The sequence below is a fragment of the Mus musculus genome, chromosome 15 (genome assembly GCF_000001635.26).
Source record: "Mus musculus strain C57BL/6J chromosome 15, GRCm38.p6 C57BL/6J".
Lineage (NCBI taxonomy): Eukaryota > Metazoa > Chordata > Mammalia > Rodentia > Muridae > Mus > Mus musculus.
In genome coordinates, this window is record NC_000081.6 from 58,781,999 (window position 1) to 58,801,710 (window position 19,712).

Consider the following 19,712-nt stretch of genomic DNA (forward strand, 5'->3'; position numbering starts at 1 on the left):
AGGGGCTCAAAGTCAGGTGTGAAAGGAGCCTGGGAGGAGTTAGGGGAGGAGTGAGATCAGACCAAGGAGCAGTGTAAATTTTAACCCTTCCACTGCTTTCACAGTGCCCTGCATGGAGACAAAGCCTGAAGTGAACTGAGCAGCCTGAGCAGCCTCTGGGGCTGGAAGGCCTAGCGCTCGTTCGCAGCTGTTTCATGGAATCATCCTTCTCTCACACTCCATGGGGTTCACATCAGTGGGAGCTCTAAGAGGGCAGATACAGAAGCCGCGTCATTACAAACCTGCATTTATTCATTGATCCTGTTTCCTTCTGTCATAGAATAACCCAGCGCCTCTGAGATTAATAAGAAAACCAAATTTTAAAATCAAAAACCACATTCCAAACGTCTTAAAAGATATTTTTTTGTTCAATTCTTTCGTAAAAACATTGGTCACTATTTAACATACAGAGGCAACAGAATGCACCCAGTTTACATGCATCAACAAGTCCATAAATCATAATACACAAACACCATGGATTCTGAACAGACAGGACTACAGCAGCGCACGATGCCGTCCGCTGCAGCTCTAACGCTGATAGAGAACAGCTGCTATGAGAAAGAGGGCAGTCCAGTTTCAGCTGGCATCAGAGTCTCTGTGGTGAAAAACGCTCAACACGGGTGGTATGGAGTCCTTAACTTAAAGGGGCCACCTTCAGAAATCACACTGTGCAAAGTACCATGTTAGGTCAGAGCCAGAGCTCGAGAGAACGAGACTTTAATTTTGTTTGTCTGCTTTTGAAAACGAAGTATCATAATGATTGAAAGCATTTTATTGATTAAATATGATTCAAAAATTTTGACTGAAAATTAGCATGTCTTTCGTGTGAAAGTTACACCTCCCATAAGTGAAGTTTTCAACAAAACTGGCATAATTCTGTTAACAGAAATTCTGGTAATAAGGACGAGGAGCTTTTTCAAGAGAAAGAAAAAAAAAATCAACAATCCAAAGTGCTTTCTAAACTCCAAGACAAGTTTCTGGAGATGGTATTTAATACAAAGAAGAGTTAAGCACCACAATACAGCACTGACAAACAAAGACAGGACATGCCACCGATACACAAGGGAAGGAAAGAGCACTCACATGTCTACACAGAAAGTAAAATGTGCATTCTAGCCTTTCACCTGGAACCTTGTGCTTGCTGTCGTGGGACATGTGAGCAAAGATGAATCTGTCTGCCACCTCAAGTCATGTGATGCTAGCCTGACCAAAGGAGAATATTACTTGTGTATATGAGAATTTGATGTTTTTTACTTTTATGCTATCTTTCCTTAAATTCTATGATAAATGGACAGGACAAAGTGCAAAGAAAACAATATATGACATGCTTTCTTATGGAAAAGAAATTTTCTTTAAAAGGAGCCCAAAGTAATTATGTGCAAACAAAACTCCAAAATAAGATTTAGAAAGCATAGTCACGTGAAGTTCATCTTTTCCATCTACTTAGGAAACATGAATAATTTTAATTCCCCAAGGATTAAATTCTAACTTCAGTTTCTCTCTTCCACATGTCCAATTATTCTGCTACATATAACTTTTTAACATGTAGAGCAAATGAGATAAAGGGGGGGGGCAGTTCAGCAATTAAAGCTCGGGATTCTCAGGACGGTGTTCAGGTCAGACACAGGACACAGCTGTCACACACACACACACACACACACACACACACACACAGCTTTCACCAACTGTGTGCATAACCACCACGAAAGAAGAAAACCATCCACCAAAGGGAGAAAGGACCTCTCCTTGTGTTACAGACTAGGTAGCAAACTAGAAAATACATGTTGTTTCTAAAATATTCATCCAGAAAAAAGTCACAAAGCAAGATCTAATGAGATTAGGATTAAGCATGGGATATTTTGGCTCCTTCCGTTCCATGAGACAATGACAACACATCAGGGGAAACTCTTTCCAAAGCCATAGAACTGATGCTTCCTGAACCTTCCCGGCAGCACTGGAACTTTATCATCCACCCCACACAACCTCCTTGAAAATTTCCATTTTCTATAAAAAAAAAATTATTTTAGCCTAATTTCCAAATGTCATTATAAATTTCTTAGTTTTCCCTACTCTCTTAATCCCTATTTTAAGAGACCGGACATATCCAAGCACTGCCTTTCTCTCACAAACCAGAATTCACTGTGTGATTGTTCAAAGTTGGGAAATTAAAGGTAAAGAGCCAATCAGAGATAAGTACACTTGTTAGCATGTATGGTTTGTGTAAAAGGGAGGCCAGAGAATTGTTCCATCCGATTAACCTCTGGCTCTTAACACAGCATGGCTCAAAATTAAAGTGAATCAGACATACTTAAAACACTGCTTCATTTTGGATAGATGTGAAAGGTTAAAAATTGAATGAATTTATATGATTGTAAATGTTCACTGTGAATTAACACAGAAGTAATACCACCAGACAGGGAGTTAAAATGTTAACTGATATTAAACATCTTAAATAATTTGGAGAAACCGCAGCATTGATATAACCATAGGAAAAATAAAAATAAAACCATAAATAGGTATTCCCGTGCATGTTATGTAACAAATATGCAAACCCAAGTCAGAACAGTACAGTACAGTACAGTATCAGTGACTGAAAGTTAAATAATATCTTGATACACAGAGAAGGAAAAGATGACATGTCGACTGCCATTGATGGAAAGCATCAACAATTTACATAAAATGATACTAAGTAAGTTTAAAAAGATGTCTTAAGAAGACCAAGCCACAATAAGTTAGTGTTTCCATAGTACATGCTGAGTTATTTGATCCCGTATCTATACACTGCTACTGTCTTCACTGCTAACTGTGGGGACAGTATAGTTAATGATGAGGTACATTAGTTTACATCTTCTTATAGGTGTTCTAAGGTGATTAATTTGTTGTTTCCAGTTTCTCATCCTCTTCACTTCCTCCAAAGAAAATCAACGGGAACATTCCTAGAATGCAGCCGATCGTCACCCCAACAGCCTTGCCCTACGGAAACAGAAGAGAGTACTTCTTAAAATTACATGTCCCGAAAAGAGGTATCCTTGCTTACAGACTGATGACAACAGCCCACTGCCATACACTATGTAATTCCCACTACAACTGTATTCCTATTGATTACAGAAACCTACGTATTAAAATAAGCTACCAAATGTTCAAGAACACGTCATTTTAAAATTTAAAGGAACAGAAGAAAAAAAACCCATTAACATGACATCAAAGAAATATTCAAGTACAAAATTGTTTAAATCTTATGTGTTTTTAATATCAGAAGACTGAAACACAGGAGGAGAATGTGCCAGCTAGTCTCAGTGCATCTGGACTCAATACCCTTGTATCCTGTCCTTCAGGACTTAATCCCATATATGCTAAGTTATATGTAGATACAACCAACCATTATAGAAACTGTTTCTCTCTGCTTCTCTGCCCTGTGTGCCATGTTTTCGAATACTTCTGTTTCCAAGGCGCTGCATGCACTCTATATAAAGACCTTCAAGTTCCACTGAATAGTGGATTCTTGACTCCTGAAAGCTTTCCTAAGCATAAGGAACCTCCCCTGACATTCCACTACTGAGATGACACTGAAGGGATCTACTACTGATGATTTAAAAATTCAATGTTAATATTTGTGCATCTTCATAGACTACGGTCATGAAGTCTTTCACACTTGACAAAACTACAAATGTGCAGTGCCAATTTTAATCATGTATGTATGTGTATATATCACACTAAGACTTTTGAAATCTACATTGTGAAAAGTTTTAAATTTTTACTTCTATAAATGATTCCAAATTTAACATTCCTGATGGCTATCAAATTTAAGCTTTTCAATTAGGTTTCCTTTCTTAAAAATACCTATTTTATTATTTTTAAACTATTTGTGTGCATGTATGTGTCTTTGTATGTGAATATGTGTGTATGAGTACAGATGCCCACAAAGACCAAAAGAGGGCACTGGACCCTGGAAGTGGACTTATGGGCAGTTGTGAGTGAGCCCTGAGTGCTGGAAACTGAACTTGGGTCCTCTATTAGGACAGTATACATTCCTAATGTATGAGCCATGTCTTCAGCCCCTCAGTTAACTTTTCTTCTTTCATACAAAAAGTTATTGAGGTTCTATTGTATACTAAACTCTGTGCCGGTTAAGCCCGAGACAAGGACTAATCACATAGAGTTGATCTTTCCTCCAGGAGCTTCTGGTTAAGAAAACAGACAATAAGTCCCATCCGACATTACAGAAGCTACGCTAGCTACATAATCTGCAACATGGAAGGAAATGTTTTCTCTTGGATAGCATCCAGTTAGCAATCTACCAGACTATCTGTAATAACTTTCAAAATAGACATCAACGTTTTGACAATACTGTATACGACACTTTTTCAGTCTGTTACTGCGGCATTCTGCTGTTTGCTGTGGGGGTAATGCCTGTGCTTTATATTAATAGTTAAATCTGCCAAGCTCACTATGTAACTATTTTTAAAGGGACTATAGTTTCAGAGATATAACAAGAAAACTTTGTTCTGTCCAGATACTAAGAGAGTTAATCTTAAATTCTTATTTTGATATAAATATTTTGTTCATTTATATTTCAACAGAGAGACCATTATATGGCTCCTGACTGCCCTAGGATATGACCATTTGCTAAGAGAACCCCAACCACCCACCTATTCTGTTAAAATGTCTTACACTATCACCCACAGTGACCAAGGGTCCCCTCTCGCCCCCCTTAGAAATGCTAGACCAGGGGTGATCCTTGCCACCACTGACATTTCAATCCGTTACTATTTGACCTTTCCTCCCCTAACAGTGTAGAGACATCCTCAGAAATGACCACCAGTGAACAACTTCAGTAGAAATGGGAATCACTTCCAGAATGAACAAAGGATTCCAACACCTTTGGGTGCTCCAGCCCTGCATATTAACCAAGCTGAACAATGTTTTACAAAAATCAATCATGCTTATACAAGGATAAAGGGATAGCGAATTATTTTTCTGAGAATGTCCAAGGCCTGGGTAAAACTCAAATCAACTAGTCTTGAAACTGCCATGCTGGACACTAGGTGCAGCTTATAAGACATACAACTTACCAAATGTGTGCTAACACGTGTTTGCCACATGTCAACTTGCTTTGGTGTAAGATCAGGAATTGAGAGGCCTAGCCTGGACGCCAAGGCCTCAACATAACCTGCAAGGCTTTAAGAGAACAAGAGAACGAGAGAGTTTAAGGAAGCATGCAAGTGTATGCACAGAGTAAAACCAATCACTACAAAGAGAAACCAGACTCTGTCCCTGTGCTTATCACTCTAGACAGCAAAAAAATCACAACTTGCATTTTATTATGTATATATAACTCTGGCTTAAAATACTTTCAAATTCACATTTAATACACAGTGACTAAGAACATTTAATCTTTATCATTATCTTTAAGAGAACAATCATGGTAATATATATATATACACACACACATACATACACATACATACACACATATAATTGTTGCACTCCAAACTCAAAGTGTTTGATCATATGATTTAATTTGATAACTATGATCAGAAAGTAACAGTTTTTTATCAGACTAATGTACTTAAGAATGACAGACCAGAACTTTTAGACTAACAGGAGATGTGATCAATTCTAAGTCAGCATTAATCTTGTTCTAAGTACTATCTGAAAGAAAAGAGCTTGCCAATTAGGCACACTGACAATAATAAGATACATTCTGGCTTCAGATGTCTTAAAAGTGTACATCTAGGAACACATATAAAGTGACATCTGTGAGAGAAAGGAAAACCTGAAGGAGAAACAGTTCTCAAACATAGAAGCTCTTCATAAAAGTCTTCAGACCTCAATCTAAAACTAAGTGGCTTTAAAATCTATCCGTTTATTCCATTAATGAATCAGAAAGGTATATAGACACTATTATAGAATAGTGTCAATATTAAGCCTAAGGTTTGGAAATGGTAAATGAAATGTCAAAGAGTCTGTATCAAGATAAGATTTATGTCAAGAATTCCAGGAATATAAAATTCTTATCATGGCCCAGGAAAACAAAACAAAACAAACCCCTTAAAATTAGCTTTGGCCTCAAACTCAAGTGCAGATGTCTAATGTTAAGGGTCAGATCAGATTGGACAGAGCACAGGGTCCCCAATGAAGGGGCTAGAGAAAGAACCCAAGGAGCTGAAGGGGTTTGCAGCCTCATAGGAAGAACAAGAGTATGAACCAACCAGTACCCCCAGAGCTCCCTGGGACTAAACCACCAACCAAAGAGTACACATGGTGGGACTCATGGCTCCAGCTGCATATGTAGCAGAGGATGGCCTAGTCGGTCATCAATGGGAGGAGAGGCCTATGAAGGCTCTCTGCCCCCGTGTAGGGGACTGCCAGGGCCCAGAAGAGGGTGTGGGTGGGTTGGTGAGCAGGGGGAGGGGAGAGGAGATAGGGGTTTTTTTGGAGGGGAAACCAGGAAAGGGGACAACATTTGAAGTGTAAATAATGTAAATAGCTAATAAAAAATATATTGAAAAAAAAAAGGGTCAGATCATTTATAAGACTGTCTCTTCTTAGACTATGAGCTGAAATTGACTCCTACTAGATACAAATCTCAAAATATACGACTTGAGTAGCCAAAAGAGGAGACAATGTCAATGACAGAGGGGTGGGGGAGAGACATTTGCCCTACCACTGAGTGCCAACTTCTCAGCTTTCACAAGCCCAGGAAGCAGCCAGGCCATCTGCTACCTGGAAGAAAGCGAGAAAGCTGGCTTTTCAGGGCAGCCATCCTCCTTTTGTGTTATCATTCCTACCATATAAAAGAAAGAGAAATGACCAAGTAAACATATGTCTGCAGGCTGGGGGGTGGCTCAGAGGTGGGGTGCACTCTTAAGGTGCATAAGACCCCATGTCCATTCTCTTACCATGAGAGAGAAGCAAGGGGGGAGCGCAGGGAAGAGACTTGGACATTGTTTCTTTTGCAGGTCAGTATCTTCAAATTTGGGTCATATCTCTTTATCTTTGGGATTTTTGTAAGTAAAAGGAAATGGAACAATGACAGAGGTTTGCTTTTGATTCTCTGTTCCCATTGTAGATGTCCACAAAATATATCCTTTATAAATAGAAATTCTATTTTGCTTATATAGTGACATGGTTTTATCTATTCTTGGAACCACTATTCAGTTTTATTGGCACATTGTCCCAACAACTATATTCAATGTACTACTGATTTAGAAACATTAAACTTAAACTTTTAGTTTCAAACCCCAAGAAAAAACGGTTGTGCTTTTTAGAGGTGCGTTATTAGAGAATAGTAAAGACAAGAACATGTAAGTACACAACGGCAGAGATGAATCATCAATGAACCTACCCCAGTCCAGCTAAATCTGAAACAAGATTTCCCAAAGCAGCAGCTGGAAATGTGAAAAACACACAATGAATTATCAAAAGCAAGCCAGCAAAGGTCACAGTATTGTATCACGTGAGAGGCACTGAGCCTTGGTCTCCTGCAGTCAACCTATTTCTTGGCTGTAACAACTATGTTCGAAGTGGTTCAGGGATAGCTCTAGGCGTCAAGAGTTTAGAATGGAGCATAATGCTAAGGTTATAATATTCTACCTCCGTTGATAGAGTGCTTACCTATTATAGCAGACATTTTCTATTCTTATTTCAATACTGAAATTTCGGGGTTTTGTCTTTAGTGTGACGTTTGCTTCAGGAAATTTAAATATTGGAAGCTCAAGGATAAAGTCAAGTTGGCAAGCCCAACTCAAGAAAGTAAAGGAAGAGAAATACTTCTTTTAGATTTTTTTTTCTATTCAACTTGAAAATAATTAATTTAATAGTGACAAAGGGTAAAAAGATTTAGGGTAATATTGAATTATGAGAAAAATGCCTTAACATAGATGATTTAGTTGAGTTCTGTTACCCATTAAGTAACATAAATTACTTACAATTTCTCAGGGGAAAAACATACACAGAAAACTAAGAACCAGAAGGTTAACATTAAAGATACCTAAGCAAATAAACAACTTGAGGAGCAAATTCATTTAAAATAAATTATTGTCTTCTAAATCTAACACTGACATTTTTAAACAACATGCAGACAATAGAATTTAACATTTGCTATTAGTAAATACCTGCCATTGTTGAAATCCCCAAGATAATTCCAATAGACAATTCAATTTGGGTTCCCTGAAAAGTGATTGGGAAAAAAATTAAAGTTGGGATGGCTATAAAAGAATATCAACATGTTAATAAGAACAGACTGTGTAGTCAATATGCTGCTACCACACAATTACACCCAAAAATATCCATGTATGTGCACAGCATGAGATGATTCACTTAATTATTCCTATATATTCAGTTGGTTCTATATTTATATATCTCTATATATTTGTTATATATATTCTATATTTTAATTCTATGTATACATATACATTCATGACGAAATAACCAATCACATTTCATCCATTAAAATTGTGCCTTCTAAAAATAAATAGCAACACAGGTAGTAATCAATTCATCATTAATAGTCTAATTTCTAAATTCTTAATTTTACTTTTTTTTTCTTATTTTTTAAAGATTTATTTATTTATTTTGTGTAGATGAGTACACTGTACCTGTCTTCAGACACACCAGAAGAGGGCATCAGATCCCATTACAGATGGTTGTGAGCCACCATGTGGTTGCTGGGAATTGAACTCAGGACCTTTGGAAGAACAGTCGGTGCTCTTAACCTCTGAGCCATCTCTCCAGCCCTTAATTTTACTTTTTTATCTCCCAGAAATACATTTTAAAGCTCTTTGAACACAAAGATGGATGCATAGGTGCTAAATTCTGTAACATATTGCTCTCTTGCTCAATGTATCAAAAGAGTTGAAAGACTACATGATTTTCTAGGAAAACCCCCACTAGATAGATTTTCCTCAACACCTTTGGTTCCTTAACCATTAAATAGCGTGACTGGGATCTGTGTGTTTTCATGGGGACAACAGTCACTGTCAACAGCACTGACAGTAATGAGGACCCACTGGGTCTGCTCAGTGGAGGTCCCCACATTTCTATCCCCCTTGGGTAAAAGGGAGGAGCTCACGCTGCCCACCCACTTAACCGAGGTGGCCCTGAGGTGACAGGGATGCATGACTCCCGGCTGTCAAACAGAGGAGGTCCTAGGACTACTCTAACTCAGCTCCAATCCTTGATGAAGGTAAACTTAGCTTTCGCTAACTCCCTAGAAGACTAGCATTGGACATTTAAAATCAACTACCACTATAAGAAAAAGAGGCTGTCTGATGTGCTGCACGAGCCCAGTGCTCAACAGGCAGGCAGTCCAGAGCTAAAAGTCTGGGCGACACTTCCTCAATTCTCTGCCCCTCCCTCCGCTCTCAGTCCTACCCCTTGAAAATGTAATTCTTGCTGATTATGACCAAACAGCCCGGTACACCACTCTCCTAGACACATAAAATAATTAACTTCTGATGGCACCTAAAATAGCGGATTTCTGAGGAAAATAAAACGGAGAGAAAAATAACAAAGATACATATTTTCGTGTAAATGGGAAGACAGTAGAGCACTACTACAGAGCTGTGCACAAGTACATCATAAATGTGACAGCACCCTTAACAGTGGTGAGCCACGGTGAGTAACCCAAGAAGAACCTGTGAAGACATCATCCGTGTGAGCTGACGGTGCAGCTCTGTGGGCAGAGTATCTGCTAGCATGCACGAGGCTCCAGGCTTGGCCCTATCACTCCCTACACAAAGTGACAGTAAGGAACAAGAAGTGGGCGCAGCGAGCTCAGGGAGGCTCACAACCATCTGTAGTTGGGTCCAGTGGCCTCTTCTAGCTTGTCAGCCAGCATGCTCACATACATCAAGTAAATAAATAAATCTTAGGGGGAAAAAAAGAGAAGAAACAAGAAGTGTTTGCATGCTTTATTGCTTGGGGAACAATTCCCTAAATTTATTTATAATAAAATATTATCTTTATTTTGCTCTGTGTTCCGAAAACTTTTATTTTAATAGATGACATAGGAATTACAAATAAATCTCACCAGTTATTAAAGTTAAAACTATCACCATAATTACTCTTACCTTACAATTAACCTATTCTTAAAAATTCTATCCTAATTGAATTGTAAAACAAATCAATTCCCAAAATGGCTAAAATATAAATTACAAAAAACAATCCAGTAATATACAATTATAATAAGGCTGAACATTACTAGCAGCCAGTAATAAAGGTCTATTATAGCTGATATAGAGAAATTTGACTACAAAGCCAAGAAGGCACATCTAAGAGAAGGAGGAGGGTTAGTTTATAACATGACAGGGCAGAAGACTCCATAACTCGTCCTGTCTGAAACACTCACATCTGCTCCACAATGAGAAAAACCATCTGTGCTTTAAGACATGGTAAAGAGCAAAGACAAAACAAAAGGAAAAGGCACATCAGAAGCCGGCAATGATTACTTGGTTCAGAGACTCTTCCATTGTGTTACTCATCTGTGCTCACCTCTAGAGTCTAAGAAAACACCTCATTGGAACTTGTCACCCTCTCGAAAATGGCCTTCCATTACAGAGACTGAATCTTTATCAAAACCAGTATTACTCTTCATCGGGTGCTGAAGTCAGTGATTTAAAATACTTATTTCAGCAAAGGCTGGGGATGTGTCCTTGAAGACGGATTTTATGTAAACAGGTTATTGGTAACCTGGAGTCAAGAATCTCAGGTCTGGAAAAACACTGTCCTATGATATACAAGGAATGAGGCACAGCCACGAGGAACACAAAGAACAACACTGAACTGAAGTCTCTGGTCTGTTTTGCTGGGTTTGGTCTAGTCCTATGAATAGCTCCATCTGCACACAGACACTCATCATCAGCTTTTTATAAGATACTGCACAGGGTCTGATTAGAGATCTAACAAGCTATTAACTCCCATTCTCCTGTCTCTCTTCAAACTACTGCTACATACTCCCCTTTATTCAATATGGAGCTTTTATTATAAGTAGATATGCTCTGCATTAACAGCAGTAATTTAGACAACTCAATGTTAGTAGCCTGAGAAAAGCAGTGCAGCGCTAAATAATTAAGTACTCGTCTGACATTTGTATATACATTGAACCATTTTCTTCTCATATGTATACTAGGGAAATAAGCCTAAAAATGACCATTCTAGAATTATATCTTATGCCCACTCAATTAACCTGTGTCAGCCTTTGTAAGTCTGGTCTTGCCACAGCATGACACCAAGAAACCCTGCAGAGGTGCTTATGACCCCAAGCTGTGCACAGCCAGAGTCATGTGACTGCTGACTACAGCTGACATGCTGCGGGACCCCTGTACTGCTCTTAAACCAACTGGACAGCGGACCACTGGAAACCGGGCCCTCATTAATTTGGATGCAAGGCTAGACCCTATAGCAACCACATCATCTTTAATGAACTGATTTTACATTTTAAACAATGCCTGTAGCCTATCAAACAATTATGTAATTTACATTTTAAAGTTTCTATTTTACAACTAAATCTATTTATCTTCATTGATAGTACAGGTGAATTCTAAAACACCAAACACTCTTCCATCTCCCCTCCCTTCCCGCCACCACCCACCCTCTCTCTCCCACCATCTTTCTGGGTAGTTTCCTCAATAATAGTTCATAGAAAATTGTTAAAGTTAGACTCTGTGAAGCTCACAATAAATTCTCAGGAATTCTCCTAATTCAGAAAAGCATTGTTTTGCAAATGCATCTCAGTAAAGCTCTCCTTGGGACTTCAGACTGGTACACAGAACAAAATAAATAATGTATACTTTCTTCTCTTCCAAGGATTTAGGTAGCCTTCAGTCTATTTACTGCTAATATCCAAAATAGTTGAATCCATAAAGCATTCTAGAAGTACAGCTAGAGGGAACTTTTCATAATACTACACAACACAACGAAGGCAGAAGATGTTGCAACGTGAATCTTAACACATTTCAGGATCAAGTGCTGAGACTCAAGCCTTACTACATCCCAAACACCTAAGGTAGTCTAGAATGAGAAAATTCAACAAGGAACTAACCAAATACCCTCTATATGTGATAACAAATACTAACACAACTAAGAACCCCAGATATGCTGCACACAAATGTTAGAAGAGAATTATATAAACCATAAACATTTGTCTATATGCCTTGCCAAAAGTTTTATGATTAACATACATGATGCTTTAAAATTGAGCTTGCTTACTGTTAATTAACTTGACAGGTATAATATACAAGTTATTAGGAAAATGTAGAGCACACTAATTTCTTTACTCAAAATACAATTGGTGAGGACTTACTGCAACAATCATAATTGCGTTATCCAAAAAGCCAAACCCTACGAAAGGTATCGCATTGTGGAAGAATACTGAAAAACATCAAAACACAGAAAAATATATTTTAACTTCTTGGTAACTTTAGAATGAACAAAACAAGCCATGTGATTAAAGAGCTAAAACGACCATAGATCCTGTTGCTGCTGTGAGTTTACTTGACAGGAGTTATGCTGGCAAACAAAATACAAATATGTAACACAAAAAAACAATTTTTCGGCCTTTATGTTTTCTCACGGGCAATGCACATACATGCAGTTCATGGAAGAGTAAGTCTGTAAACACGGGATGCCCCCATTTAACCTGACACATGCCAGTCTATTTCTCTCTTGTGCCTGAGGACTATCACAAAACTACTAATCTCTGTATTTGTAATAATAATTTTTAAAAATGCCTACATTCAAATTCCAGGGAAGTTATTTAACCATTTTTACTCCCTCGTCAACTCTTTAAAGAATTTTTAAGAAAAGACAACTTCACCTGACATCTCTGTGCAGTCCTTACCATCTCAGATTCCCAAATGCTACTGAAACTGCAAGAATCAGTATTTGCTCTGCATCAGAATGTGACTTAAAGGCCTCTTCCTGCCAAAGACACTTCCCATGTCATCTATGGCACACAGCCTAAAACCTGGATATTAAACGTCAAAGTAGCAAAAACGTATTTTATTTTATAATCCCACCTCATTTTCTGAAATTTGCACCTTTAGCACACTATATAGCACCTAGGGCACAGCAGATGCTCCAAAATAATTGCTTACAGCAAGCAAGGATTACTAACCTGAAAAAGAAGCTAATTTCATGTTTAGACACCTGAAGGAGGCTGTGAAACAGAAAGCTGGGAACAGGAAGAGACTATTCTAACTAACCTTTACAACTGCAATGGCATAGACAATGGCAGATCAACTGACAACTTTTTTCAATAAACATCAAGAATTTGAGCTTTACCATCTATTTAAAAATAGTTCTCCCTTAAGCCAGTTGGTTATATTTGCTAGTGTCTTCAGATTCGATGTAATTAAAGTATAATCCAGAAGTTATGAAAACATGATACTGCTGTGGTGAGCTCTTCCATCGGAAATGCTACGAGGCAGGGATTTAAAAAAATAGACACTTCTACCCACAACTACTCTCAAAGAAATGTCACATCCAGCAAAATGATATACACCACCATGTATAGATTATTACATTGATCGTATACAATAGACAAATCCAGTCATTTCAGTGCCACTTGTCACAGTAACAACGTTCATGACGAAGAACAGAATAGTCCACTGTGATCATCACTGCGAAAGCTATCAAGATGGTAAAAGCCAACCACTGCATTCGTGGCATGGGATTCACTCAAGACCCAGACTTCTTACTTCTCTGGTTTTTCTCCTGCGTCCACTGGATGCCTATTGAACATCCTGACTTTTTATAGTAAGCAACTTCCAAAACACCCACCACACACACACAATCCTAACTTCATACTACAATATACATTTAATAGGCAAAGGAGTACACTGGAAATTTTACAGTCAACCACTATCTAAGTGTGGTCTCTGAAACACAAATATGGCAGAATAACGAGGAAATCAACTGAGATCACTTACTATGCAAATAACATGATGGCATCTCAATAAGATGTTAATGGCATTAAATTAAGATTACATTGATTGTTTCTTGGGAGACGCCTGGTCAGTATCACTAAGGCATGCTGCTTGAACTATAGAGTAGGTCTTTTATCTTTATATTTAAATAAATCTGTCAAATAAATAAAAAACTACTTTTAATTCAAAGGAGAAAAATTAAGTTTTTCAAAAAAAAAAAAAAGTATGCACTGGGTACCCCACTGGGAACTTGAGATACAAAGACACACACAACACTCGGTTTCCACACTGCAAAGGAGTTGGACATAGAAACCTAGCCACATAAACAGTTCATTTCAACATCGCCTACAAAAACGATAGAGTGCTGCATGTACAGTGAGCACAGAATCAGAAGTCTAGGCTGGGAGAATCAGGAAAGATCACCTGGGAAGAGAGATCTTAAAAATCTTACACTGTTCTGGTGTTTGAGGAAAGTTACTAATTTCTAACATAAATTCTATTCTACCTAAGAGAGAGAGAAAGAAAGAACTATCATTAGTTTGTTCCTAGTCGTTTGAATTTGCCTTCCACTGAATAATGATCTCCTGTTAATTCACTGTTCCTCCAATTCCCTTTGGCAAACACTACTCTATAGCTAAGCAGCTGTTAGCAGATGACATTTAATATTTAATTACCTACTTAATTACCACCTACTCAAATTCACCTCCACACTTTTAAATGATTCTCTTCCACTGTCTTCTAATAAGACCCTAAACTGTTTTACACCACTCCCATGTTAACCTGCAATATCCACTCTTATCAGAGAAGAACAGTACAGCTCAGTAATGAGGTTCCTCCGCCTCAAATGCACTGCACTTACTTCCGTACGTACTGCTGCCAATGCTAGCTACCCAGAAGCACTGGCCTCATCAGAGAACAGTTAGCCCAAATCTCAAATTAAGTTCCTCAGTCACCCAACTAAATCCAACACATCCTTTGCCAAGGAAGTAAAATATAATATATTTTTTCTGAAAAGAAAACTTCTAACATAAATTTACTTTTATTACTAGATGGTAAGAATAAATATTAGTTATCCCATAATACTGTGATATATGAAAGTGCTCTTACATGAAAAATAGGACAACCTTTATTTATAAGGAGGCTTTAATTTACTGACTGTTGTGCTCCTATAAGAAATCATTCCTTCAGGTCCAAAAGAGAGGTGCATATCAATTTAACAATTAGAGAACCATTACCATATCTCAGCTGTCCTGGAGTGGGTGGTAGAGCTTCCAATTTTTCTAAAGGAAGAAAGGATACAGAGCAAGAGTTAGTTACAAGTGTATAAAACAGACTTACAAAATGGAAAGATGAATTTATGTTAGTAGATTTAGATTACTCGTTTTAAAGAATACTGGTATGGAGTAAATAACAAGACTAGGAACTAAACAGCTTCGGCCACATGCTGTGGGTCACACATGGGGGTTCTCTTTCATCTCGGACATGGTGTCGTTATGCAAGGAGCCCATTTGCATCAATTACAGTAAAAACACATTCTAGAAAATAAGGAAGCTCTGGATGACTTAACAAGTATACAAACTAACAATGAGAGCAGAAAAAACAACCACCCAAATATGCTTATATTTGTTTGTTTATTTAGTTAGAGACAGAGTCTTGTTATACAGTCCAGGTTGGCCTTGAATCCACGATCTTCCTGCTGCCAAAATACCTGTGCCACCACAACCACTTGGAAATTACATTTTAAAGGCAATGTCATTACAATAATGGTTTTACTGGCTTGTATCAGGTCTTCCAATTAATTCCATGTAACAATATACTGAATTTTAAAATTTTCAACGCTATACAACTAGAATAAGTAGTCTACACACCAGAACAAACAAACAAACAAACCTAAAAAGACATAGTGTTTTATCTAAGATAGCAAATAATAATAATAATATGCTATTCATACTGTGTGGCAGACAGCTCATCTTTAATCAGGACGCTGAAAGGCAACAGGCAATACATGACAAGGTTCTTCCAACGATTAACAGACGTGCCATGTCTGTCATGTAGAAACTTAGAACTATTCCAAAATGTAACTAGAACATCTCACCCTCTGTGAAAGTTAAAAGGGTTAATAGCTCCATCTTAAGTAGATGACTAGGTAACTCAGAGAAGAGCCTGTACAGATTTGTCCCTAGCAGGCACCTATACAGAAAGCTTGGCTCTCTGTGCAGCTGGGGTCAGGGGTGGGGCTTAGGGGAAGTGGCTGGATCTGGATCGCTGGGGCTCTGACTTCATCAGTGGAGTCATCCTTAGAGAGCATTAGGACTGTGGCAGTATTCAGAGGTGGTGGAAGGGAGCCGTGGGTCCTAACTGGAAGACATACCTGGACAGGTTCCAGTCTGTTTCCCAGACACCATGGGCTGAGCGGCTTTGCTCCTTGTCCTTCTGCCATGATGGTCTGCCTCATCACCACCGGGAAACAATGGGGCCAACCCACTACAGACTGACCCACATGAAACTGGGAGCCAAGAGGACTCTTCCCCTTAAAGACTGTTTTTTGGTCTTTCTTGCTTGTGTGTGTTTTAACTTCTTGTATTTAGTCACGGCAATGAATAGCTGTGGTTTATATATTTGAGAACAGAATAATACTAAAAACAAAGCCTAGGGCTGGTGAGATGGTTCAGCAGTTAAGAGCACTGACTGCTTTTCTGGGGGTCAGGAGTTCAAATCCCAGCAACCACATGGTGGCTCACAACCATCCATAATGAGAAACAAACAAACAGTAACAACAACAAAAACATTTTTAAAAAACCTATGGGCCGGAAGGGGCACAGGGGGAGTGAGTGGGGCCTGGAGTGAGAGGGCCAGAGCAAGAGGGAGAAAGGGAGGGGGGAAAAAAGGAAAAGGAAAAGAAAAAGAAAAAGAAAACAAAGCCTAACAAATAAAAGTCAATATAAAGTTACAGGCTGGAGATGCAGCTCAGAACTGGGGTGCTTGTGTATCAGGTACAGCGTTGTTGGTTCAATCCTTCAAATCAAAGGGAGGGAGAAAAATGGAAAATTACAGGCCAGGTTCCTTCATGGACACAGTTAATTTGTAGTAATATAAATAGTAAAATAATTTAATATTAAGAAACTAATTTCTGAAAATGTAATTAATAAAGGGTGCTAGAGAGATGGCTCAGTGATTCAGAGCACTGGCTGCGGCTCATCCAGATGGGTTCAGTTCTCAGCTCCTGTAACTCCAGCCCCCCCCCCCCCCCCCCCCCCCGGGTTCTGACAACCTCTGACTCGGCAGGAACTGCATAGACACAGCTCACAGGCATGCAATAAGCAAAACACCCATGCTCATAAAACAAAAGTTAGTTTTAAAATGTAACAAAAGATGAAGAATCCCAGTTTTCTACATGACCAAAACAAACCACAAAACCAGGATAGCTATAAAATACTGTAGCCACCTAAGGAATAGCTCATTTTCATTCCCTGATGACTGAGATACTGTACCAGAATAAAATCCCCACTGTGAAGCTGAGTTTCTGTTTATCTAGGAAAGGTGAAATTGAGAGCGTCCACCATACAAACCACAAGTAAGCCAGAAAAGAACATTTTCCCTCCTCCAACCCAGGTGCTTTTGAATTTGTTACATAAACATGTAAACTTTAAACTCCATTCATGTAAAAATAATGGCAAGTTAGATAAGAAAGAAATAAAAAATTATGAAAAATATAGAAGTTTTTAAAAATTAATAATAATTAGAAATTTGATGTCAAATAGATTTAAAAAACAAACAAACTTGAGAAGAAACCCAGGCCACACAGGAAGTTCAAGCCCGAGGCTCCATTGTCGAGCACAGGGCGTTCAGGCCTCCAATCTATCTGTTACTCAGCCATACAGAGGTCTCTAGGCATTGGGTCAATCACTGTCAGACAGACAGACAGTACAGTGCCAATCTGCCTGAGAAAGCAGAGAATCATCCAAGGTCTACCCATACTTTGCTTGCCTCTAAGGTTCCAGGACCCCTTGGTTATATTCTAAAAAGTTTACGCCGAATCCTTAGCCAACTGTTTAGTTGTTTTTCTTCTGTGTCTAGTGAGGCATCTGGTGGGAGAGGAAATGACTAACTGGAGGCTGATTCTAATGAACTGAACTCCAGCTAATTAGCTTTTCATTTTTGCTATACTGGAGAATATCCAAGAGGCTTTCTCATTGGCAGAGCTCTTCCAGGAGTGTAGTGGCTCCGCCTTTAAGCCTTGCAGTGCACAATGAGCACAGGCCGTGAACCTGAGTTCAAGGCCAGCCAGGGCTACATAGTAAGTAAGTAAGACCCTGTATCAAATAACAAACAAGTAAAACTGGGCGTGTTGGCACTCTGGAGGTAGAGGCAGGTGGATCTCTGTGAGTTCGGGGGCCATCCATGGCTACGAAGAGAGACCCTGTCTCAAAAAAACAAAAATAAGATCCAAAAGATACATACCATACTGAAGACAGTAAATTCTAGATCTGAGCTTGCACTACTGAAGAAATCCTATGACCTAACCACTGTAAAGCAAATATTTCCACTTTAGAGCTCACATTTGCTTCAATCCTAGGCTACTCCTGCTGGATTTTACCCACAACTCACAGCTCACATGTGACTTACATTAAAATATTATAAAAACTCAGGTTACGGAAGAAAATCAAGTGACACTGTACTCTAGAGGCACAGAAAGGCAGGCTGTGTGTGTGACAGTTCAGGTAAGAGGCTCTGTGAAGCCTGAGATGACAGGAATACAGACAATCAGCTCTGCTGCCGTAGCAGATAGAAAGTCCGGCTTATCACTCACAGGGGACACTGAAGAACAGACTGGAGAAACAAAATCCTAACGTCAATCATTACTATTTTGTGTGGAGAAGAAAAAAAAGTCACTAACAGCTTTTAGAACAACAAACACTAGAGCTGAACTTTAAAAACCTTCTCCCAACTTTCACTGCGTTAGCCGTGGATAGGGTACTTTCCTGGGATAAAGCAGAGAAAGAAGCAAGCCTTGTCTTAAGAGTCTCCCTGAGAACACAAGCCCCGGGGTCAGTGCTCAACATCCCACAGGGGAGGGGAGGGGTTAACACAGAGGGAACGATGACAGATTTGGGGGCACTGTTTTCTCTCAAGGAGGCAAAGACAATCTCCCTAACACACACACACACACACACACACACACACACACACACACACATGTGCATGGTGTGCCATGCCATGCAGACATCAGTATCTTTGACCTGTGGTCCCTCAATACATGTAGAATATTTTCCCTTATTGGTAAGGCAATATTTCCCTTCCTCACTTTGATATAATAACTTAGCTGTTTTACAGAATTAAAATATGTACATGTGACTTCTGTTGCTAATAAAAGTCAGATAAACTAGAAAAGATCATCCTGAGTGAGGTGACCCAATCACAAAGGAACACACATGGTATACACTCACTGATAAGTGGATATTAGCCCAGATGCTCGGAATAACCAAGATACAATTCACAAGCCACATGAAACTCAAGAAGAAGGAAAACCAAAGTGTGGATACTTCGATCCTTCTTAGAAGGGGGAACAAAATACCCATGGAAGGAGTTACAGAGACAAAGTGTGGAGCAGAGACTGAAGGAATGACCATCCAGAGACTGCCCCACCTGGGGATCCATCCCATAAACAACCACCAAACCCAGACACTTTTGTGCTGCCAACAAACGCTTGCTGACAGGAACCTGTTATAGTTTTCACCTGAGAGG

The 19,712-nt window shown here is 38.9% G+C and overlaps 1 protein-coding gene across 3 annotated transcripts in view; it reads right to left on the reverse strand.

The window, feature by feature from the left end:
• Positions 1–270: 270 nt before the first annotated feature.
• Positions 271–19,712, reverse strand: part of Tmem65 (transmembrane protein 65) — a 41,395-nt gene continuing 21,953 nt past the window's right edge. For 2 of the 3 annotated variants that reach the window (XM_006521504.4, NM_175212.4), the window contains 6 exons: positions 15,203–15,247; positions 12,344–12,411; positions 8,157–8,211; positions 7,388–7,430; positions 5,112–5,217; positions 271–3,012 (listed from right to left, as the gene is read on the reverse strand). In XM_006521504.4, the coding sequence (XP_006521567.1) occupies positions 2,911–3,012; positions 5,112–5,217; positions 7,388–7,430; positions 8,157–8,211; positions 12,344–12,411; positions 15,203–15,247 (419 nt within the window). In that variant the 3' untranslated portion in view covers positions 271–2,910. The other variant, XM_011245759.3, reaches the window with a different exon arrangement.